The sequence below is a fragment of the Drosophila simulans genome, chromosome X, assembly GCF_016746395.2.
Source record: "Drosophila simulans strain w501 chromosome X, Prin_Dsim_3.1, whole genome shotgun sequence".
NCBI lineage: Eukaryota > Metazoa > Arthropoda > Insecta > Diptera > Drosophilidae > Drosophila > Drosophila simulans.
In genome coordinates, this window is record NC_052525.2 from 21,892,836 (window position 1) to 21,917,940 (window position 25,105).

At 45.0% G+C, this 25,105-nt stretch overlaps 2 protein-coding genes across 6 annotated transcripts in view; both read left to right on the forward strand.

The window, feature by feature from the left end:
- Positions 1 to 25,105, forward strand: part of LOC27209109 (chaoptin) — a 205,707-nt gene that overhangs the window by 174,195 nt on the left and 6,407 nt on the right. For all 4 annotated transcript variants that reach the window (XM_016174293.3, XM_016174294.3, XM_039297059.2 and 1 more), the window contains 4 exons: positions 10,371 to 11,242; positions 11,932 to 12,194; positions 21,125 to 24,047; positions 24,314 to 24,804. In XM_016174293.3, coding sequence (XP_016040366.1) covers positions 10,516 to 11,242; positions 11,932 to 12,194; positions 21,125 to 24,047; positions 24,314 to 24,804 — 4,404 coding nt within the window. In that variant the 5' untranslated portion in view covers positions 10,371 to 10,515. The remainder of the gene's footprint in view (positions 1 to 10,370; positions 11,243 to 11,931; positions 12,195 to 21,124; positions 24,048 to 24,313; positions 24,805 to 25,105) is intronic.
- On the forward strand, positions 16,570 to 20,140 carry LOC6726638 (pinin). Of its 2 annotated transcripts, none has more exons than XM_039297065.2 (2): positions 16,570 to 16,798; positions 16,859 to 20,140. In XM_039297065.2, exon 2 carries the CDS (start codon positions 17,794 to 17,796, stop codon positions 19,924 to 19,926), a length of 2,133 nt encoding a protein of 710 aa, XP_039152999.1. In that variant the 5' UTR covers positions 16,570 to 16,798; positions 16,859 to 17,793; the 3' UTR covers positions 19,927 to 20,140. The 2 variants fall into 2 exon arrangements, with proteins under 2 accessions (XP_039152999.1, XP_016040376.1); XM_016174289.3 differs by lacking the exon at positions 16,570 to 16,798 and having other exon boundaries at positions 16,831 to 17,715; positions 17,773 to 20,140.

Consider the following 25,105-nt stretch of genomic DNA (forward strand, 5'->3'; position numbering starts at 1 on the left):
AATATACATGTACTGTATATATGTGCGCGCGTTCCGCAATGATCTTAGCTAAGAGAAACGAAGCCGATGCGCGGCATTAAAAAACTCTCTTCATAGTTTTCCCTGCTCTTAAGTTGCAACTGCACTGAGAAGGCATTTTGCTGTTTTGATCGTGCATTGTTTTGAGTGTGTATGTCTTTAAATTAAAACAAGAGAGAACGCTAAGGTCGAGTTCCCCGACTATCAGATACCCGTTATTCAGCTAGCCCGAATGGAACGAGACTTTTCATCGTTTTTCATGAACATTGGTAGAAATTGGGGGGAATCAATTAAGTTTAATTCACTAAGGTCTGGGTAGGATAGATTTGACAGTTTTAAGACAAAATGTCTTCGGCAAATCTATAGAAATTGGAAAGAAAACTGATTTAATACAAAAAAATTAAATCATTTCTCAAAAGTGTGGGCGTGCCATTTTTTGCCGGTTTTGGAGCATTAAAGTGGGAATTTGTATCAAAGCGATAAAAATTCACAAGACACAAGAAAAAATATCAAAACATTAGAATCTAGCTTTTAAAGTTCCTTATATCTCGACGCTCATATGAACGGACAGAGAGACGGACACGGCCAGATCAACTGGGCTATTGATCCTGATCAAATGTGGTTGAAAACGCTTCCTTCTCCCTGTTACATGCTTCTTAACGAATCAAGTATACCCTTTTACTTCTAGAATTCTCTTTTGTCTTATTTCTTCTGTTATGTTCTCCTGTTCTCAATTAGGGAGATGCTCTCTTTTGGCCGCCTGCAAAGGATGATTAATGATGTTCTCTGTTTTTCAATTTTTCTGAATACTGCTAATTGTTCAATTTACATAGGCCCTTCCTGGTAATTTTCCGTTGGCGGTTTGTTTCTATTTATCTTATTGACTACAATTTTTATTTTAAATTTCGTCCGAGGTCGGGAGACCACCACTACACACACTACTATCATTCGGAAATAAGGCGAACTGGAGTGCCGGCTTAATAAAAAAATCCCAGAAAAGCTGGAAAGTCGGAGTTGGATTTCCTCGAACCCAAATCGAAGTTGAGAGCAGTCTTGGTTTTGGTTCCCGTCATCATTTTTGGAGACTGAATCGCAAATCGCACTTCTCGGTACTTTTAATTAGCCGCCACTTGAGCCTGTGCCGCTGTTTAGGCCAACATAATGGCCAATTAAGGCCACTTTGTCCGAATACAGCGTTTCAATTTCGATTTGATTAGGGCAAATTCTCTTTATTTTTATGCAGTGATTCCGGCTAAAATCCACGATACTAAAGAGTTCGCAAAATTTTGTAAATAAAAGCTATTTTATGCAGAGGATAACGACCATTACTTTAAAAAATAAGTGCACAGAGTTGGCTTAGGGAACTTAAAAAAGGCCAAACCCGAACTTAGGGGGTATTTTTCCAAGTGTACGAACTTGGATCAGCCCCATTTCCCCATTCCCTCATTCTTCGCCGCCTTCCCTTCGTGTTGACTCTTGGATGGATGGTCAAGTGTGCGGGGCTCGTCTTCAGGCCATTCGCCCAAAAATTAAAAACCGAAGAAACAAAAGTTAAACAAATAAGAAAATACCGAAATGTGTTTTTGTACTTTTCCTTCTTCTTGCGCAGATGCTGCGTTGTTGTGAAGCAAAAGTGATTTAAGTGAAATCAATTAAAAAATTTCGTTGTCTCTCGATTGTTTGCCTTCGCTTCTGCTTCTTCCCTTCTTTCTTCTGACCCCACCCCCTTTCGACGCCCCTTTCGAGTGGCATTTGGATTTTCGATGAAAATTAATTTCTTTCTACATTTTCCCCGTCCAGCGTATTATGTCCCCTCCCACTATGCTAATTATTTTCACTTTTTTAATGTTCTAGTTTTCACTTTCGAACAAGTTCGTGTCTCTGTGGAAAAAGCCCTAACATTAATTAAGAGGCGAAAACCAAACCAAATGTCAAAAGTTTTGCGTGGGAGTCTGAATATGCAAATACAAAAACGAGCCAAGAACATGGTACGGGCAATAGATTTGGTATTTGAAAAAGTTATAACTGGATTGGAAAGAGTGGCAGCTAAGTAAATTGCAGCTTAAAACACGCAATTGGATGTCTCTGTCACCACAGTAACCTCCCGTATTCCTCGCCAAAAAGTCATGATGTGTGGTGATTAGTGAACATTCGCTGTTCTCGTTCATACGCTCCGTTATTTTCTCATAGTGGAATAAAGAAGCAGATCAGTCGGATGTACGCGGTATACATATGTACATATGTATGTGTACATATGTACATAGGCTCCCTATGGCGGCGCTCCAGAGTCGTAACGCAAATTGACAACTTAATTCCATCAGAGTTCCAAGTGCGTGCACACAAAAATCCAAATACGCTCCCCGAAAGGTTGCCCTTTTCTTAGGCATTTTCCACACCACACCCACAGTCAGAGTTCAGAACGAATGTCGATGCTGATTCCGATTCCGATTCTGATTCCGATTCGACATTGACATTCAAATCTAAACATAAATAATAACAATGATTAACATATCAACACGTCGCTGGAGCAGGAGGAGGCATGGAAATGGAAGGGACTAAGCCGCATATGCATGCCAAAGATACAAGAAAGAGTCGAAAAAGTGGAAAGCGGGCAGGAAAAGAAAATATATCGATGCCCAGCGCTGGGCTGACGTGAATCAAGTTTAAAGCGGGAAAACCCGCAAGGGGCGGCCAACATTCAACATTTTTGGGATTCATTTGCTTTGGGCCTCGGCCTCCAAAAGATAACATCAACACAATCCTACGGGTACGGCGAGAGATGGCCGGGGGGGTCGGAGGAAAGAAAAGCCATTGGAAAAAATAAAGACATGGCTGCAAAAAAGGGATCACATGGCGAGGACAGCATGAAAAGTGGACAGCAATTTGCAAGTTTGCCAAAGCATAAGCCATTTATGTATGTATGTATGTATGATGTATGTATGTACATACATAGCTTTGTGCTCCTCTCTTTCCTCTGCTTCAGGAAATTCTTTGGGGATAAACTAAACGAGAATTCAATGCAGGCCAATCTAGCATTGCTATTCTGGCATAAACATAGAAAATATAAAACATATTAAGGGGAATCATTCAATCAACAATGAAAAAGGCACAAGGAATTTGAGGTAAGTGTGCTGACAGTTTTGACCGCAGTGCGAAGTCGAAGGTTTTTAAACTATACATTTTCGTACATTTACGAGTATGGTTCTAGTTCTGTTCACATTTGACAATTTTCGGTCTGGGCGCTCCGTGTGCCAGCTCAATACCCTTTCGGAGGGTATATTGATTTCAGTCAGTTAGCAACGAAGTGGAGGAGACATTTGCGACCATTGAAAGTATACATATATGTATATTCATAATCAGTATGAACAGGCGAGACGAATCCTCCATCTGTTTTCTCAAAAGACAATTTCCTGTTTCAGTTAATATATAAGTTGAAAGTTGGACTGGATAGTGGATTCGATATCATATAGCTACCATGAGAATAAACGGAAAATATTGAATAATGTTGCTTTTATTTCGAAGTGTTCTAATTCTGTAACTAGCAATTTGTGACAATGTTAAATTTCAGCTTAAATTTAATTTTAATTTAGAAAAAAATACAAAAGAAAGAAAAGCTTATTTTCAGTTTCGTTGTTTTCAAATACATGCATAATCACATAGTTCTAAGGTATAACGGCGTCGGCTTTGGCCGAAGTCAGCCTCATTTCTTGGTTTTTATTTATCATTATCGTAGTAGAGGCAACGCTCTCTTCACGAATCTGGAGGGCCCCTCGCCCTTCCCCTGACCAAGGGCGACGACAGCCAGTGAAATATTTCCCTAAAAGAAAACACCGAAAATCGGGAGCACATCTTTGGCGGGCACTCCACTCGGGCAATGTTTTGCTCCGATAAGGCGGACACGGCTTACTGGGAACCCGAAACAAAACCCAAAGACAGAAACCGGCAACGCAGAACTCAAGCCCAGAGCCCCAACACTCAAACACTCAGCTCGAATCGCAGCCGACGAACTCGTGACATTCGAACTTAGCAATGAGTCATCAGAAAACCCAAAGATCACTACTGCACTGACCTTCCTGGAAGGGAAGACATGGAAGACATGGAAAACATGGAAAACAAGGAGAACAACTCACTCCGAAGAATGCCTAGACGTGGCACATCTGTGGCCCATAATGAGCCGCCACTTGAAATTTCTACACCACCGTGTTATTAAGCATTTGGTTAATTTCAACCGGGCGTACCGACATCCAGCCGCATCCCTATCTTGTTTTCATCACTCAAGGCCTGTGTATGTTTTGTTTCTCGGCCTTGGTTGGCGGTATTCGATCGAGTGCACCATAAGTGGATGTGTCAGGTCTTCCAGAAGTCTCTTTCGCTTATAAAGTGCGCTAAAAGTTGCAACATGGGATAATAAACGAGCTTTAGCACTATTGGTTTACATACAAAGATTACATATAAAGATCAGGAATTTTAATTCAAATGTACATCCATACATATGTATGTATAATTAAGATACTCGTACCAAACGAACTTTCCACAATGCTGTATTGCGTGCCATTTGCACATTATGCTAATTCATCTTTATTGATAATTAGTTAGTTACATAGTTACAAAATCAAAAACCTCAAAAGCTCCCTATCGGTGGCGAAAAGTGCACTCACCCCGCCCGATTTCCTCAATTCTGACGACGATCGTAATTCGTGTCATATGCATTAGTTGTTCCCAAATGAGTAAAAATAACTCTGTTACGGACAGTAAGCTAATTATAATCAATTCTAATCGCCTTTAAACTGCTGTGAGTGCCCTCCGGGTCTTCCTTTTCTGGGCCGCACTTTAAAAGGTGCTGCTTGTTGTTGTTGTGCTTCTGGGCTTCCGCCCTGCAGGAGCTAATCGAAGCCAGCTCAGACTAAACAAACAGTTTCCCCCGGCCGTCCTACCCGGTTGTTCATACTCCGTCCTCCGTCCTCCGTGCTGGCCGCCTTTCTCGCCTCTCCGCTCCCTCGCTGACCATTTTCAGTTGGCCATTTAGTATGTGCATGTAATTTCCATTAGAATACCCTGACCAGCGGTTTACCGCGCACTTCTTGTGGCTGGAATTGGCAACGCAAGAAAATCGCAAAATATCTGAACAATGTTGAGCTTCATCCGAAAAACGTAAGATAACATTAGCACGTTACTTGGTTGAATAGCTGCCGTCTATCTACTAAAAAAAGCTCTTTCTTTCTGACATTCAACTATCCAACTCACAACATTCTCTTCCTATTTACTCAGCAAGTCCCAAAAGGGTATTCCAACATCGAGTACTCCATCGTGTGTTTTCTCTCCTTGCTAAACGCCATGTTTATGGGCCTTCGGCGTTTTCCGCTCAATTCTATTTTCAAACTAAGCCTATCTAAAACGAACTAAACCGAACTGAACTGAACTAAAACGAGCTGATTGCTGATTATGGTATTAGGCAGAAAAATGGAAACGTTTTTGTGGCACTTTTCAATAGAAGCTCCACTGGAGCTGGCTCGGCCCAGCCTGCACCGATGTGGAGCAGGAATCTGAATCGAAATGGGAATGGGAATGTGACTGTTAGCCAACAACAGGGAAATCTACTCAAAGACGTCTTGAGAACCTCTGCTTCTGTGACCCCTACTGCCTGTCAAAATGATACTTTCCCAGAGTTTCGTTTGCTTAAAAGCCGCAGCAACCGCCAGATTGCTTGTCTTAACACCAGCAGCCTCGTCCCCAAGCTGAAAATTCCGCGACTGTCTGTCAATCACAATTGATGCGATGGCTTCAACGTGATATTCCCTCGTTTGAACTTCATTTGACGTGGTATTTTTCCGCATTTTCCCTGGGTACTGGTGCTAGGCATTTTTCAGGGTGGCCAATTACCCCACCCTTGGTGGAACAAAATGGAAAAGAGCACAATCTGGGCAAGAAAAACAGGGAGCGGCGGAAGTCGGCTTTTTGATGAATGGCCTGTCAGTTGTCAGTGGGAGCTGAGGAAAACACGCATGTCTACGTTTCGCACAGCCGAAAATTGTTGGGAATTAAGTGCTGGTAACTAAAACATGGCTAACATAGAACACATTTTCAAGTAGTAAGAGCAATGTAGTTGTGGATCACTTATATTTAACTGATTTTGTGGAGGTAGCTTAAATGCTCGGAAAGGTGTCAGATCGATAGCCGAAATAATGAAGTAATTATGCACACTAAAATGACACTTCATCCCTTAAAATAGCCAATCTTCGATAAATCGGAAATCGGAAATCGGAACATCTTTCCCATGTTCCCGATAAAATTCCACAATCGGCTTGTCCAAGTCTTGCTAATGGAAACTCTTCATTTGCTGACGCTAATTAGCTGACTGTTTTGACTACGGTAGGGGTGGCATGTGGCATTCAGCTCGTTTCCCAATTGAGATTGTCTTCAAAATGCATGCTGTGCGTGTGTGTGTGTATGTAGCGAAGCAAGAACCCATCTCCGGTCTCCCGTCTCATTCTATTCCCTTCTGTTACTAGCGCCGCCCCCCTTTATAATGTAATATCATGTTAGGTGTAAACTTTTATTATTATGATTATACTTTTGAACCACCACCCCCACCCACCTACTGCTATGGACAATGTTGCTATTGCTGTTGCTTTTGCTCTTGCTTTTACTGTTGCTGCTGAAGTGAAGGAGCAACGATGTTTCGCCCTCCCATTTTCCCCACATGGACTCGTATGGGAGCTGGTCTGGTTCTGAAGAGATACGTGAAAGTCACGTGAGTCATTAAAATGAAATGGCAGTCGAGTCTAAGTAGAAGCATGACAGGGGCGTATGGGGGCGATGATGTGGCTCTTACACTGGGGTAGGAAGAGTCAGCTTGGCCACAGCAAGCGTGGCCTCCCAGCTTTTGTGCAGGGAAAACAATTATATAATTATCACAGAAGGAGGCCTGGATTTGGCACAAACAGAGCAATACTGCATTATGTATGTATGCACATATATACCCCGATTTTGTGTTTTTCGATCAAGGTGGATTGTCGACTCGTACAAACATTTCCCATGTCTGCACCCTCAACTGAATATATTACTTGTTTTGTAGGAACTAAATTTCACAATATCAATTAGCATAATGACTTCGTAGTTAGCTCACACCAACTGGATAAAATATCCCAAAAAGAGTATCGCTTCGCCAAGTGGGATCGCTTTTTCAGTGTACAGTGTACTGGTGTGAGTGATGAGACTCTTGCTCCAATAAGCAAAGTGGTGTTGCCATCATTGCTGCTGTTGCAATCGACCGGCGTACTCTTTGTCATCGCTAATGCCATCCGAGCTGAGGTTTCTCCTGGGCTTTCGGCCCGAGTTGGACATACAGATGGATCCATATTCAGGGACAACGGTCCATTCCTGTCGTGTCTTGGCCCTTGGGACCTTGGACTTTAACTTGCAATTAGTTTTCGACGTCCCTTCTTCACTTCATCTCGCTTTTCGGGTGGCCTTTGATTTGTTGCAGATGCGAATCGATCTCAGTTCGATGAACAAAGGATAGTATTAATTGCTCCATATAGTGGGAGCTATGCGCAGTCTTGATAGAGTATTTCCATGTGAACTTAGGGGATTGATTACAATTAGGCTGCTCCGTGGAGAGGCAGAGTTTATCTGAATTTCTTGACAGAAATACTACCTTACATGACAAGGTTTGGTCCTTCATAGGAAATTCTCTTTGCTACAAGTTTATACTTTTAATTAATTATGACCTCTGAACATCTATCCCCGTTGCTACTGGGCCCTGGGTGACCAAGGTTGCATTTGCTGAGCTAACCACGTTATCGATAGAAAACTTGCCGAACCTCCTTGTTATCGGATTTCAAAGCTTAATAACTTTGGATATAATAAATTAAGTCATAATTAATTTCCGTTGGCATTTAAAACAAATTGTGCTGTAGTAAAATAGACTGTTTGTGCCTAGTTGCATACGTACGATACCAAAATCTGCGAAGACAAGAAGAATATAATCGGTAGTCTTTAAAAGCTAGGAAGCTTTCATTTCATTTCTATAGAGACCTAAGCCCTTGATGTACATATGAGTAAACCAATGAAATAGCTAATAGTTTATTAATCAAGTTTCAATTGATTTAGAAATGTACACGCTCAATGTTAACTTTTCTTGAATGTTGAAAAACTGGTTTCCCCTTTCCCCAGCATGGCGCATAAAATATAAATGCAGCCCCGTATTATTTATTACAAGTAGCTGGACAAACCTCTGGTCCTGTGGTTCTTAGCTACCGCCTGTCCATTTGTCGGCCGCATTCAGTGAATTCTCTTTTAATTGCTTAATGACGGCCACATTTAGCATTAATTTATTAATATGCCGATTTATTGATTTCGCCGCGTTAAATAAATTGCCACTGCATATTTAATTTCAGCGCCTTGCGAAGGCCATCATTTTAATTCCATTTGTCAATGGCGATCGCAATTGCACTACGAGCCTTTGTTGTTACTCAATTAACTTTCTATTAGCCGCAGAGCGAGCCCAGCTTAAACTTCCAACTGACCGACCTTCTGGCTAACTGACTGATTAACCGACTGAGAAACGGAATGACTTGCCAGCGAACTGACCGCTGCAGCGACTGAGGAAGCTCGGGAAACCAAACTCAAATGGATTCACGAACACGCCGAAAAAATAAGGGGGAAATAAACTGGAAACGCAGCAATAAAAACTTCAGTTGTCATGGCCACTAATTGAAAAGGCCGCGAGCCAGGGGATGAAAACGTGGTGGTCGCCGGCGGTATTCAGACCGGGATTGCGATTCCCCAAAGCTTCCATAGCTACCGGCGTCAGGTGAGGCGATCGCGCACGTGGTGGCAACGATTTCCTGCCCAAGGTGAGATGGGTTTCGTGGGGTTAGAGCCTCCAAGGAGCCGCAGATGTCCACTGCACTCACTTTGAGGAAATAAAATAAGTCCGGCATGAAGGAAAATCAAATGCTTAAGCTCACTGGACACCACAGCCGCACATCCTGTGCCTCTAAAAATTAGATGCTTAAGTCTATCAGTAATTTGTATCAAGCTCTAACCAAAATTCGAATGTGAATTTTCTTCTTAAAATGATAACCAAACTCATTTCGTACACAAGATTGTATTCGAAATTTGTCGTTTGTCGGCAATTCCATTTCATTTTGAAGAAGTTTGCCCAGATCCAGGTTTTTTCTCACACTTTGTCATTTCCCTTTAAACTCAAGTACATTCACGCTTCCTAAGAACGAAGTGAGTTACCACAAAATATTCAAAATCTCCCAACACGACTTTTGTGCATCGCTGACCTAATAACCACTAAAACTATGTTTCAATACTGGGAAGGCACAAGTCCTATCTCCATTAAAACTACTATTCCAATGCCCTATCTGCTACTTCCATCCCTTTGCTGTATTATTCAGAACTGTTTTGCTGTCATCGTTGCTGCCCGCCGGAAATTCAGAATAATTAATATTTAGCTGCCGTTGCTGGCATTTTTTTTTTTTTTTTTTTGCCAACGAAACTTCCGATTAAGACGAGGGACGGCCGGCAGGAGTTATTTGGCGCATTAGCTGCCATAATTTTAATGGCATTTAATGGCCCTAGAGTGGAACTGAATGGAGAATAGCGAAAAAACGCATTAATTACTAAACGAGCGAACAACAACGACTAAGTAATAAAATAATAATAATAAAGCATGCCAACGTGACCGTGTTCCACGAGGGAAAAGTCGGTATATTAGGAGCCAGAAAAGCCGAAAAAATTCACGCACTTGACACAAATTCCTTTCGGAAGGCGGCGAGCATTAAAATTGAAAATAGAAATGAAAAGAATGGAAGAAAATTTAGGAGTGAGGTGGAAAGGGTGGGGAAAACTGCTGCAAAGGCAAGAAGAGCCAGCGAATACTTCATATTATAAACGATGGCAGTCCGACAAAAAAATGGTCTTATGCTGTCAGCATAACATGGCAGGAAAAAAATCGGCCCAAAGGATGCTCGAAAGACAAATAAAATTGCGGCCGGGACCCTGGTATGTGGGTAAGTCCAGGGACCTGACTCACATAAGCATGAACCATTAATTTGCTGTATAATTAAGCTCTAACTGGGTTTTCGCATTAGCACTTTAATTACATTACATTTTTAACTAGTCCTTTACTTCCCAGTGGATTTCGGAATCCGAGTGGTTTTTGCGTTATCTCGGGCGCTGATCTGTTCAAGTCCTTTCGTTACTATTTCCTCACTCTTCAGTCCTGAGTGCTGGGCTAGGTATTTCAAATCGCACTTCTAGAAGGGGAATGAGTTGCCCCAAAAATGCGTGTACTAATTCTTTATTAATTGGGTTCTTCGACTTTCCCCACATTGCAGGGATATGGTAACAGGAGGATATCCAGGCGAGTGCGACACGCTGATTGAGACCGGGTGAACGAGACGAGGACAAACAGACGGCAGGCGAGAGGCGAGAGGTGCGGCAGCAGGAACTGCAACAAAGAGACAAGGGACTATAAGGAAAATGTGCCAAGGGAGGAATTTAAGGACGTCAACAGCGCTGGTAAACTTATTAGCGAAATGCACGAAGTCAACAAACGGACAGGCGGCAGTCCTTGCAAAGGACGAGGAATCGGAAAATCGGGGAAACCTCGTGCCGCAAAAACAACGAGCTAAACGTCAAAACAAGCAGCAGCAACACACACAGCAGTACACGCAGATGCTGCAGGAGCAGCAGCAACATCAGGAGCAGCATAATCAGCGCCAGCAACAAGGACGTCAAATAGAGCAAATGGCAATGGAGACAAATGAAGAGGCGGCGGCTGCCAAGGAGCACGAACACCAGACCAAACCGACAGACTCCGAATGCAAAGGCAAACACAAACACCAACGGAATCGCAATAATGTTGCCGGCGTTCAGCAGCATGTCCTGCGGTTGCAGTTGGAGCTGCAGTTGCTCCTGTGCGCCCTGTTGCCGACTGCCTTGCTGCTGGGGCTGCTGCCCCTGCCACCTGGCGCCGCAGCCACGGCCAGGATTTCCAGTGCCAAAGGCCCTGCACGTGAGCTCCTCTTAACCGAGATGGGCGGAGGAGGAGTCGGGGTCGGAGTTGGCGGCTCCTCCGGCGGAGCAGCACACCCGGCGGGCGGTGGCCCTGGCACAGGACTCGCCGGGGGAGACGGAGGAGGTGCGGCTGGCATCGAGTGCCCCAGCTTCGACAACACCGCCTGTCCCTGCTACAAGTTCGAGGATGGTAAGTGCGAACGGTCGAGCGAACTAATTAAACGCATCAGCCGAGACGCCGAGGCAAAGTTTATTGCACTCGGGACGTCAGAACGAATTCCATATGAAGCCATCGAATATCAGATACCCCGTAGATAATAGTTACTTACTAGAAGAAAAGTCAGCCTACGTTTTTGTGGAGAAGAATAGTAAACGTGTTTTTTTATTAAAATTTCTGGTGGTGTGCAAAAATAGATACATTTAGTTTGGCAATAGGCATGGAATGAAATCTTATTTCAAATAACTGCCCGGATTTTATTGAGTCTCTCTTTTAATCAGACCGCCTTAAGAGTCCATGTGCAGAACAGGAAGTGTTTACACAAGGCACCAGGGAAGCTTTCAATCGACGATTGTCAGAAACGAAATACACTTTGCAGCTAATTTTGTTAATTTGGGGTATATTCATTTATAAATTGGATAAGTAATTTCGAAGCTAGGATGATGGTTAACGCTATATTTCAAATTAAACGAGACCGGCCAACAAGTCGACTGCCAATCCGTGTCCTTCTCACATCACTGGGGCTGGGCAGACTACTAACCAGCAGTGCAATCGACTAGCTGGGACGGTTGCTTTGATGGAAATAATGGAAATGCACGCACACATACACACTGCACTTGCCCGTCTGCGATAAGCTCGTGATTAATTCGCCCTATTTTCAGGACTTTTCCTGGAGTGTCCCGGCACGACGGCGATATCGCTGCGCTCAACCCTCGAGCGAATATCGGCGCCGATCCACTCGCTGTCCATCTACGACTTCGACCGCTCGGTGACGTCACTATCGCAGGACGTCTTCCAGCCGGGCGTCCATATCAGGCACCTGCAGTTCTCCCACTCGCACCTAGAGGCGCTCAAGGACAACAGCCTGCGCAACGTCCGCTCGAGCCTGGAGTCGCTCAGCATTGTTAATGGGAAACTAACGCAGGTGAGTTGAATTGGGAGAGACGACTATCTATATTGTAAATGGGTTCAATTTCCACAAGTTATATATGTATATATGTACATTAGTTTAATAGAGTTTAATAGATTGATGAGTGGGAACTTCCAGTAGTCCTTACCTGTGCTAAAACGACAATAGTTATAAGTAGCATTTTTTGTAGAGGCTATGTGTGCTTGAATTAACATCCAAACTCAATTGACAGCTGGTCCGGATCGCTCCGACTAATAGAAAGATTCTTGCATACATTTCAGGTTGATAGTTACTAATATATCACATATGGATACTGATAATATAGACAGAATATTATAATGTATAAGGTCGCAAATATCTTATTTACTGCGTTGCAAACTTCTAACTGAAACAACATACCCTCTGTTGCGGTATAATAATTGCGCTGCATTAGTTCCGAAGCCCTTAAAAATGTTGCGGTTGTGATTGAAGTATGCTATCTATGCTAGCACCTAAGTAGAGAGGGATACTCATTTATGAGGAACTGGCTTCCTGCCGCATAAATTGCACCTCGCCGTGGTTTCGCCAAGCCAATTAGTCCATGTCCATCGGGGCTGCTCCTACATCGGGACCTGGAACTGCGAATTGAAACTCCGCACCGTATCCAGCGCAACATAATGTTAAACACTGTTGGGCAACCAAAAAATGCAAATAGCTTTCTAAGCCATTAAATTTGGAAAACAGCCGCCGCAACGGCAGCACCGCCATCCAGGGTCCAGAATCCTGAGTCCTGATTCCGGGCATGGCAGAATTGGAGCCCAGTGCCTCGCACCCAACGGGGGCGATCGGCAAACGGGAAATGGGCAGGCAAAATGGCAAATGGGAAGTGAAAGGCCCGCCGCCAGCTATAAAAAGTAATTTGCCGCCGCCGCCGAATAACAAACGAGCCAAAGCCAAAAACAATTGCGTTCAATAAAATAATTTGCAGGCGAGCGGCGCAACTGGCAAAATCGACCAGTCGGAAACGCATGGAAAGAGACGATGGCTGAGGAGCTGATAGAGAGGGCAACATGTGCTCGGAAAAGCAATGTATAAGGTATGGCATCAGTCCAAACTTCCATACAATAGCTCAAAAGCATGAAAAAGCAGCACAAAAGTCGCGTTTTCCCAGAATTTAATTTGATGTTTCAATAAGTTGCTCCAATTAAAGCGTGCCTAGATTTATTTGAGTTTTAAAAAGATTGCTATGCACCCAGTGACCACTGGTTACTAAAGTCCATCCAAGGTCGGCTTCCGCGGGTGGCCTGCGGGTGCTCCCTGGACAAGGAGTGTCCGGAGCGGGCAGCTTTTCACAGGCATCTGGCTTGTGCTTTGCCAGCCTAAGAAAGATTCTGGTAACTATGAAAGGGGGTGTTGAAATCAGCTTAAAACAAGCGGAAAATATCCGGCCGATACCCCACGCAATTAAATTGAATAGTTTTAAAGTAATTTGACATTTTACGACTTTTTGGAAGGCACCTGGAAGTGGTCTTCCTTGTAGCTAAATTTAAAACACCACTCATTCGACTACTGCGCACTTGGCGGCACTTGGGCGGCCGTGACAATTCTGGTAGAGAAGCTGACAGTTGTTGGCCAGCAGCTTGCAGCTATGCAGATTTCGCGACCGAACACAAAACTCCGCCCTGCGGGGCGTTCTCCTGCAAATCACCGGACGACCGGGACACGGATAATAGCAAGGTCGTCTGTACTGTCCGCCAACGCCTCGGATTCCGCGACATTCCAGCCCTCGGGTGTTGGTCACTTGGAGAGGGCTTCCGCGGCGATTCAGGGCCAGAATGTTCTGGAAGCGCTGGCAATCGCCGTTGGGAAGAAGACCACCGCCTGGAGCGCATGCAAAGGGGGCGTGGCGGCGGGACGCGGATCACTCTGAACTCGATGGTAGTGGGCTTACCGGTAGTTGTCTTGTTATCGCAACTAACTGCCGCAAGAAGGACAAGGGCTGAGAGCGATTTCAAATACATTTTAGATGTTCGTAAGCACATTATTCTAGTGTTAGTAATTATCTTTACTGGACATGATGGTTGTTGTCAACCTTATACGCTTTTTATAAAATATCTGGTTCTACATAAAACAGAATACCAGAGAGAGAGAGACCAGGTTAAACTTTACCAATAATTATTTTTATGAATCAGGTCTGAACCCTTAAATATATAATAAAATATATAATGCTTGTAAGCGGGACACTTAATTTACTTTAATTTACTACTTACTGAAAACAAAAACAATTTAATTTTTAATTACTATAAAGTTACCTATAAAGCAAGCCTCAGGTTGCGAGATGTGGAAAAGCAACCTGGTTTCTAGACAGTCAATGGCTATAAAACTCTGGCTTTTCGGGGAAGAGTTATCATTCAATCACCCAATAATGTCGAAACTGAGCATTATCCTGATGATGGCAACGGTTGCGGTGACCGTTGAGGTCGATAGCATTGTGCCCCCTCCCCCCTGCTGGGATCCCTGCACCCTGAAGGACCTAGAGAATCCGCGGCTTCTTTGTGTTCGCGACAGAGCCACCAATACCTGCAAATGTGTCGTTGGATATCTGGAAGCAGTGGCGCCAGCGGGCCATGTGCCCCCAAGAAACGACCCGTGATCAGGGATTAGAGTGTGGACGCCGTGAATCGTCGTTGTTCTTTGGAATTCAAAATGCCCATAAATATTTCATTTTGTGCCAACAATAAAAATAAATATGATTTTATGGCAGACCATTTCTTCGCTGGCCAGCCACTAACCATAAATTTCGGTTGAGTCAGGGCGGAGTCGCATGTCCTGGGTCTCTTGGATGGCTGTGTCGCGTTCGTAAGGCGCGAAACGGCAGCGCAAGGGTTCAATAAATTAAAATCGACTGCCATAAATTTTCGTGTCAGTACATTAATTAAAAGGCCGTAATTCGCTTTGTCCGTGTCATGTGACACTGCATCTGCATCCTCTCGATCCTTTGGCATTCAGACACAGATGTGCTCACCCACACGTGGCCAATGTGGTGGAAACTCTGCTCAATCAGTGCAATTAAAACTCCCTCCGCTCGAATGGGGTTGTTCAAATATATAACGAGAAAATATTTTCGAAGATTCATTTCAACAAATGTATTTACTAAAAACTATGGCTGCAGAAAACATGCCAAACGTTACCAGCGAAATATTTAAGAGGGCGGCAGTGGTAATCTAAATATATGTTATTATAGATACAGTTTTGACAGGGGAATCAGCTCGATTAAGTTTTATTATTGTACATTTCCAACAATTTATAATTTATTTTAGGAGCGAAGATTGGGTTACAATACAATTGGCAACATTTAAAGTTTGTTATAGATAAGAAGAATAAAATATAACAAAAGCTAACGCCATTGTTGAGGCTTGGCCAACATTTTTTGTAAGACCGATAGAAATTGGCAAGACAAAAATTACAAATGAAAAGCAAAAAATTAAAAATATTAAAACCTTTTTTTTTTAATTTCTCGGCGGTTTGTGGGCGTTAGCGTGTATCTGATGTATCTGATATCCTCGTGCTTAATCATGCATTAATGCATCTGAATGCCTTCTAGCTTTTGTGTTCATCCGTAAGATCTCGACATCCATACGGATGGAGAGACGGACGGACAAGGTCAAATCGACTCGGCTCGGGATCCTGATAGGAATATATGTATATATAGTTCATATGGTTAGAAACGCTTCCTTCCACCTGCATACATAATTTCCAACGAATCTAGTATAACCTTTTAATCTACGATTAGCGGGTATAATTTTACATACCCTAACAGCAAAAAATAGCATTAGTCTAAAAATGATTATGGCTTAAGTATTTTAAAAAGTATTAGTATGTTGCAGTTGGAGTCGATGATAAGGCCTTATCTATCGATACAGCGATAGGGTGATGATTTTGGGTGGCCCGCCCCTTTGGGAATCCTGTTGAGCGATCTGGCCGTTTGGATTATCCCAGATCGCTCCGGAATTACTCTTAAATGGCCCGGGTTATGTCTAATAGCCCAAGTCGGGAGAGGATTAGGAATATGGCGCAATAGGGCGCCGGGCAATATTGCATTGGAAGTCAGGAAAATAATTATTTCGTGAAGCCAGTCTGCTTCGCCGCCGAAACTTTATCTGTATTTTAGAAACTTACTTTTCAACTACACTAAGGAGTCACCATCTGCCCCGAGGCGATCCCTAACCGCCGGTGAGTCAGTTCAGGGAGGGCCACGTTCTTTGGATCAGGATTCTTCCAGGGCAACCTCCCTTGACTTCTGTAGATTCCTTGGCTAGTCTGAAGTCTTCGCCCGCCACAATTATTTCAACGGCCGTCAACGGTTGGTGCTGAATATATTATTCAATTAGGCTTAGTTTTTGTGTTAATTGTTTTGTAACGCTTACCTGGATTTGTCACTCAATACAATATTTGTCACACCCTACGTATGTGTATACGTTCATAGTAGTGCCCTTTTAAAAAGCACATTGCGGGCCAAGTTTCCGCGGTGATTTGTAGCCCATAGAGGATTCCCAAACTTGTTGCTTTGGCCATTTCAAATCAGTCGAAGATCAAGGGTGATCGCTGCCGGATGAAGGATTGAATTAAAGAATGTGAGAGTTAGTAATTATATTTATGTGTAATAAAAGAAGGAATCCTACCGGAATGCTTCACTGTAGGGGATGTGGAGCTGTCCTAGTCGACTGGAGCGAGACCGACGTGTTGATAATGGGGGATGTCCGCCACAATCCTTCGTGCATCCTAGGTCGGGTGGGTGCGCATGGTCCTAACATCTGCGACCACCAAAACTGAAACATTTTGTCGTTTATGTTAAATTAATTCGTTTGTTTACATTTTTCTGTTTGTCTGCTTATTAGAGATCGCAAGTATGTAGAGTCGTGAGACGTCGATAGTTATCGATGCTTATGGTGCGATCTGTGGGGCACGAGGGAAACTCTGCCCTGAGAAAAGCCTGAGCTAGCGGCAGTGCCACCAAGAAAAGAAAGCAGTTCGTAACATGTAGAGGTCTACGGTAACACGTGCTGCGAATCTGCACACTTTCATTCAACTTCCTATCTTTTTATATTCCTGTGAGGCCAACGTTTATATGGACAGGCAGACGGATATAGGATTACCGAAGCTACCTTCCCTTTCTTGTCTTTGTATATTTAAATTATGTTTACAGGTTATAGGAATGCCTTACTGAATTACGATAGTTACAGCCCTGATTTCGAAGTGTTGGACAACGACTTTCAACAGTCCTTAGAATTGAATATTTAAAAACTTTAAATTGTAGAGAGTAGTGTGGAATCAGCTCCAGAAAATTACGCCGTCATACATCTCAAAAGTATATCCTTAATGTGGTCTAGTGCTTGAGAATTCGTTACTGAGGTGACCTTAGGTGGCAACCCCGAACCAAAAAGGGTTTTACCTCTCATTGAGTGGCCTTTGCTTGGTCACCATTTATTTTGATGACAGTTGTCAGACCAAGTTTTTTCACGCCATTTAATTTTCATAAGGCATCCATCCCCAACGTGTGAGTAGCGGAGCATCAAATCAAAAAAGTTTCGAAGGCCATCACATTTTTTCGCAGTGAAAGTGAAAGCTTGTGAAAATGACCAAGGTATCAGGGACGAAGACAAGGGACGATGGCGAGCCAGCCACTAAGCGCGAACGCAAGGAGATGCATTCGCACAAGAAAGATCGCAGGGAGCGCATGGAACGCATGGAACGCATGGAGCGCATGGATCGCAGGGACCGCAGAGACCGCAGAGACCGCAGAGATCGCAGGGACCGCAGAGACCGCAGGGACCGCAAAGAGCCAGCCAGAGGCATCTCCTCCCGGATGAGGAACATCTCACCAAATCATTCGAAAACTTCGGAGAGCACCGAAGCAGACTGCAGCGACTCCAGCTACTCGGACTCGAGCTACAGCACCTCTGGATCGTCCAGCTGCACAAGCTTCTTGAGCTCCACCAGCAGCAGCTACTCGTCGAGCGACAGCGAGCCAGAGCCAGAAGGATCCGTCAAAAAGCTTGAGCGCGCCAAGCACTCGTGTTGCCATTACCGACACCATCGTCGCCATAGGCGCCACCAAAATCCTCGTCATTCGCACCGTCGTCGTCATGTCACCCGTTGCCATCACTCGAATCACGGACGCTTCTCCAAGCGTTCGGCTAAAAAGAGTCGTCGTGGCATATCCGCCGCCAAGGGAGCTATCACGGTTAAGGAAGAGCTTGTCGAAGAAATATCTCCTGCTTCAGCCGCTGGGGTCATTCAGATACCGGCACCCATTCCGCAGCCCGTGCCGGCACCCATTCCGGCTATCCTGTCTGTTTCGGAGTCACAACCGCATTCCCATTCCCATTCCCATTCCCGTTCGCAATCGCATTCCCATCTCCATAGCCATTCCAACTCCCATAACAATCCCCACCCGCAACCCGTTCCGGCCCCTGTCCCGGTTCCAATTCCTGCTCCGATCGCCATGCCAACTCCGATGAGGGAGCCAAGCAGCGTAGTATTGGACCGCAAGTCTCGTGTACGCAGCTCCACCTCGCAGAACATCGCCTCGGCCGCCAGCAGTTCTAGCGGCACCAACCAAGCCATCATACAGTCTAGCACTATAACCATTACCAAGACGATTTCCAACGCCACTGGCATGGCCGAAAGCCACTCAAGTGGCGGCGCTAGCATCTCCAGCACAAAAAATAAGGGGGACAGCAGCACCGGCCAATCTGCAAAGGCAGTTGTCGCCCATCACGTGGGCAGCAAGGCGACTTACCAAGCCCCCAAGACTTCAGTGGCAAGCACCTCTTCGAAAGCGGTGGTCAGGTCTAACGCAAGCGCCAGTTCAAGCCACGGGAACCACATCAGCTCCAGCTCGAATTTCACCCAGCTGCACTCCAGTGCCAGGCCCTCGGCAGCCAAAGATCACAACAAGAGTCCTCAGCAGAACCGCTCCGGCAGCTCAGGCCCCAAGGGCAGGTCGTCAATCAACGATCTACCACGTCGCGGTTCTTCACCGTCCACTGGTGCAGAACCTAGTCGCCAAAAACAAAGCGGTCAAAACCAAAATGGGCGGAATTGCAGCAGCCAGTGGAACCACCGGCGCGGTGAAGGGGATGGAGGAGGAGCAGAAGCAAATGGACGGGGCTACAGAGCCGTGGGTGAGGTCAGAAAAGTGACTTCCAGAAACGGAAAGGACGCCTTCAAATTTCGCCAACCCGTGCGCAATGTGCGCCTGCACATTAAGGGATTGACGCGTCAGGTGACCAAGGCGCACATCACCGAGATATTTGGTCACTTCGGAGCCCTGACGGCAGTCGACTTTCCAATGGACCGTTTCCAAGGGCGCCAGGGACGCGGATACGCCTTTGTGGAGTACTCACGTCCAGAGGACTGCGCCAATGCCATCAAGCACATGAACGGCGGGCAGATCGATGGCAAGCTGATCAGGGTGTCCGCCTTCCAGGAGAACATGCTAAAGGCGCCGTGGCGTCAATACCGCCGTTACTCGCCAGTCAACCGGCGCCAGAGCCAGCGTACGTTGTCCCGCTCGTCGTCACGCTCGCGATCGCCGTCCCGCTCTGCGACCGGCTCGGAATACGGGTCGCGGTCCTCCCACTCTCGCTTCCGCTCTATGTCGGCTTCGCGCAATCCTCGGCGCAACCGCTCCAAGTCGCGCTCCTACTCTCGCTCATCGCCGCGCCACGGACATTACCATCGCCGCGATTCGCGTTCGCCCTAGATAGGCGGACCTGTCTAATGTTGCAGAGGGAGGCGAGTTTGAGCGAGACAGGATTTTCAGGACTCTGCCAGATGCCTATTTTGTATTCCATGCATTTAAACTGTAAATACAAATGTAGACTTGATAAACATCGTGCGTTTTAATGGTTACTTATTAGTACTAGCCTAATTTAAAAACATTGTTGCGCTTAAAATAAATATCCATGCCCCGCACAAAAAAAAAGAATTATGTGGTATATCAGAAAGTAATCAACGTATGTTAGGGTATCTGTTAGTAAAAACATGGGGGCCCACTGCAATCAATCGATAACCAATAGACAGGTAAATGGTATTTCGTAAAGAACACTTGGAAAAAGTAGCGCTTTTCGATTTGCAATCGAATGTAAAAGTACGGTAAGCCCGAATTTGTATACCCGTTACTCGTAGAGTAAAAGGGTATACTAGATTCGTTGAAAAGTATGTAACAGGAAGAAGGAAGCGTTTCCTACCATATAAAGTATATATTTTCTTGACTCGACTTTAGCATTCTCTCTTGTTTTGTCTTATTAAGCGAATATGTATGTACATATATTCCGATGTGGCATATAAGATTCGTTGAAAAGGCTGTAAAAATGTATTTCTATAAAACGGGATGTCGGAATAAAAAGGATCGCCTATGATCGATCGATGGGATGGCTGGGGATTCTGATCAAGAATCTTGACTTAATCATCTTGATGTCGGATATGCTTTCATTTACCTCTTTTACTCTAGACCCCGAGTATAAAAATCGATGTATAAACAATTTCCAACGACATATGCTGCCATGTTAAGTTGGAGTCGGTGGAGTCGCAGTTATGTTCTCACCTATGCTCCTCTGTGTATTGGCTAATTGTTGCTCATTGTTATTTTTCAAAGATGTTAACATAAACATGGAGATAGATGGAGACACTGAAACCAGTTGTCCAGACTGCGTCTAGGACACATCAAACGACTGCTTAGGACTCCAAACGCATTGAACCAAGAACCCAAATTCAAACCTTACAAACCACATCTAAAAGTCTCCATTTACTTAAATTTCTGAAAAGTCATTTATTCTTTTGTATAGCTAACTAATCTCTGTAAACAGCTGAAAGACCCTGCCGATATCTTTTTGTTACCTAAGTATATAACTTTTGTCTACAACGTCCAAATAAATAAGATATATTTTGTATATTTCCAGATGCCATCTCGAGCTCTGAGCTCGATGCAAAAGCTGACGGCCCTTGATTTCGACTACAACGAGATCGTGCGGGTGGACGACTATAGCTTTTACGGGCTGCGGATCTCCAAGCTTAATATGAAGGGCAACCGGCTGCAGGGAATGCCGGAGCACGCCTTTGCCGGGCTGGAGGAGTGCATGCAGGAGATAGACGTCTCAGAGAACGGCCTGCGCACCTTTCCACTGATGGCTCTCCGAAAACTGGACCACCTGCGAATTTTGAGGCTCTCAAACAACCGGATACCCACCTTCTACGGGGACATCCAGTTGGCCACCAACAATGCGTCGGCAGCGGCGGCTGCAGTAGGTGCGTTTCAGTTGCCTTCCTTAATTTTTCTGGACCTGAGCTCCAATCAGTTTGCCGAAATCGGACCCGACTGCTTCAGGGCCTTTCCCCAGCTAAAAACTCTCTCCTTCTACGCCAATCAGATAGAGTTGGTCCAACCGGAGGCTTTTAAGAGCCTGCGTGAGCTAATGTCCCTGGACATGTCACACAACAGGATTATAGGATTAGATCCCAAGGTATTCGAGAAGAACAAGAGATTGCAAACGGTGGATCTTAGCCACAATCATATACACACTATTGGTGGGGTGTTTTCGGACTTACCTCAATTAAGAGAGGTCTTTCTGAGTGAGAACAACATCCTGGAGCTGCCGGCAGATGCGTTTACCAACTCCACAAATGTCGATGTCATTTACCTGGAGTCCAATGCCATAGCCCACATAGATCCCAATGTTTTCAGCACCCTGGTTAACCTAGATCACCTGTACTTGAGGTCAAACTTTATACCCCTCTTACCTGTGACCCTGTTTGACAAGAGCACCAAGCTTACATCCCTGTCCTTGGACAACAATGAGATCCAGGATCTGGAGATAGGCATGTTCCGGAAGTTAGAGCACCTGAGGGAGGTGAGACTGCACAACAATCGCATCCGTCGGGTAAGAAGGGGCGTGTTTGAGCCCCTGCCCTCCCTTCAGGAGTTGCACATCCAGAAGAACAGTATTGAGGATATCGAACCGCGGGCGTTTCACACCTTGGAAAATATGCAGCACATTAATCTTCAGGATAATCAACTAACTGTACTCGAAGATATCTTTCCAGATGAAAATTCCTCTTTACTCTCTGTGCAGCTAGAAGCCAACTACCTGCACAAAGTTCACCCCCGCACATTTCGTCGGCAGCAGAAGGTGCAAATTATGTGGCTAAAAGACAATCAGTTGACCAGAGTGGAAAGGTCTTTCTTCGCTGATACGCCTCAATTGGGTAGGTTGTATCTGAGCGACAATAAAATAAGAGATATAGAAAAGGACACTTTTGTAAACCTCTTACTACTGCAATTTCTTGACTTGAGTGGCAATCAACTGAGACAACTGAGAAGGGACTATTTCGCACCGCTTCAGGATCTCGAGGAACTAAGTCTAGCCCGAAATCACATAGAGGCCATTGAAGGTTATGCTTTTGCCAAGCTTAAGAATCTGAAGTCTCTGGATCTTTCTCACAATCCGCTGGTGCAACTAACCCGGGATATTTTCAGCGATGAATTGCCTTTAAACTCTCTAAATTTGGGAAATTGTTCTCTAAGAAAACTGGACCAACATGCGTTTAAATCACTGACCAACCTTAATGAGCTGAATCTGGAAAGAAACCAACTGAATCCAGCGGATATTCAAACGCTAGATATACCAAATCTCAGAAGACTTCTTTTGAGCCATAACAACTTCAGCTATGTCGGATCTGTTGGCATCATGGCTGGAATGTTGGATAGACTCCGCTCTCTGCAGCATCTTTCCATGTCTAATTGTAGTTTGGGGCAAATACCCGATTTGCTCTTTGCCAAAAACACAAATTTGGTAAGACTAGACCTGTGTGACAACCGGCTGACCCAGATGAATCGGAATATCTTCAGTGGCCTTAATGTGTTTAAGGAACTGAAGCTTTGCAGAAATGAACTTTCCGATTTTCCGCATATAGCCCTCTATAATCTCAGCACTCTGGAAAGCCTGGACCTTGCCCGAAACCATTTGTCTTCGATTGATTTCTTCAAGCTAAGCGGAACCTTAAATCTTAGGCAACTAATCCTGAGAGACAATAAGATTACCGCCTTGAGTGGCTTTAATGCCGTTAACCTAACCCAGTTGGACAGCGTGGACTTGAGTGGCAACCTGCTGCTCTCCTTGCCGGCAAACTTCTTGCGTCATTCGATCAATTTGCAGAAGGTTGACTTGTCCAGCAATCGATTCCTGCAAATACCCTCATCAGCTTTGTCGGATGTTTCCATACCACGACTCTCATGGTTGAACTTGACGGGCAACCCTATTAACCGGATTTATACTGTGAAGGAAGAGCGGTATCCCTACCTAAAGGAACTCTACATCTGTCAGACGAACCTTTCCATACTCACCTCCAAGGATTTCGAGGCCTTTCAGGCGTTGCAACACCTCCATTTGGTGAACAACAGAATTACAAGAATTTCTCCGGGCGCCTTTAAATCTCTGACCAATCTCCTCACACTGGACTTGAGTGTCAATGAGTTGGAAATGCTGCCCAAAGAGCGATTGCAAGGACTTCGACTGCTACGTTTCCTCAATATTTCGCATAATACCCTCAAGGATCTAGAGGAGTTTAGCGTCGATCTCTCGGAGATGCAAACTCTGGACCTGAGCTTTAACCAGCTGGATCGTATTTCAAAGAAGACCTTTAGAAATCTCCACGGTCTGCTGGAACTGCTACTTATGGGCAATCGAATGACAGTTCTATCAAACGACGCCTTCCGGTTCTTAAGGAAACTCCATGTTCTGGATCTGCGTAAAAATTATTTCGAGCTGGTGCCGTTGGATCCACTAAGGCCCCTGGAAACCAATTTAAGAACCCTAAGGCTGGAGGGTAAGTGCTTAGCTATTTCTTTTTTTTCTTGAACAAAACAAAATAATTTTCATTTACAGACTCCTTATAAACAATAGTTCGAATTTCAAATGCAATTTCAAACTAACAAGTACAATATTTTAGATGCTGCATTTTTACTAATTGACCTTCACTTTTCACAAACATTTCATTCGGCTGCAGCGCCTTTGAATATTTAGCTTCAGTTTTACCCTTCGTCGCCCCGTTATCATGACCAATTTGTTGTTCATATTGCGTGCTCGTTTCAGAGAATCCACTGCATTGCAGCTGTGACGCTCAGAAGCTCTGGGAATGGCTGCGGGATCACCGTAAATGGTCGCTTATCACGGGCTCTGGCGCAGGAGGAGGAACAGGAGGACTGACCGGAGGTCTGGGCGGGGACTCCATTAATTACCTAAGGTGCGAACACCCAACGGAGCTGCGGGGCAAGGTGTTCGGCCGGATGGAGCCGCAGCAGTTTTGCGACGCGCCGCTAATACCCAAAATGGCCATCCAGGACATTCAGCCCTACTCGGTGGTCGTGTCCTGGCAGGGCCGCGACCATTTGGGCCTCAATGGTTTCGAAATTGTTTATCACGCCACTGGCGACGGCCTCGTTCCGGCCGGATCTCCAACGAACCGTGAGCGGGACAGTCACGACCCGGATAGGCAGCGAAGTCGGGACCAGGAGCAGCGTGCACGAGAGCGAGATCGCGAAAGGGAACGGGACAGAGAGCGGTTCCCCGTCGCCACCGATGAGGTAAGGACCTGTCCAAAGAGCAATTGCTTTCAAGACTAAACTTGGCATTTTGTATTAGATACATATGTATTACTAAAGTATTATTAGGAGTTCCTTTCGTTATAGAGGTCTGAATGCACCTGCACATTTATCCATAATCCTTTTAGCTCTTTTTTTTTCGTTGTCCGAAGTTCTTCAGCAGCCCTTTCAGAGCGCACGACTCCCCGTTCTGTCCGCTCATTTCTAACGCTTTAAAGCCTGTGGAGTGCCGTGCTCCATCAACACACCGCGAGCGAACAAGCCACCCTGGTCGCGGAAAGCG

Coding starts and splice junctions, on each gene's coding strand:
- LOC6726638 (XM_039297065.2), top strand. CDS start 17,794: ATGACCAAGGTATCAGGGACGAAGACAAGGGACGATGGCGAGCCAGCC.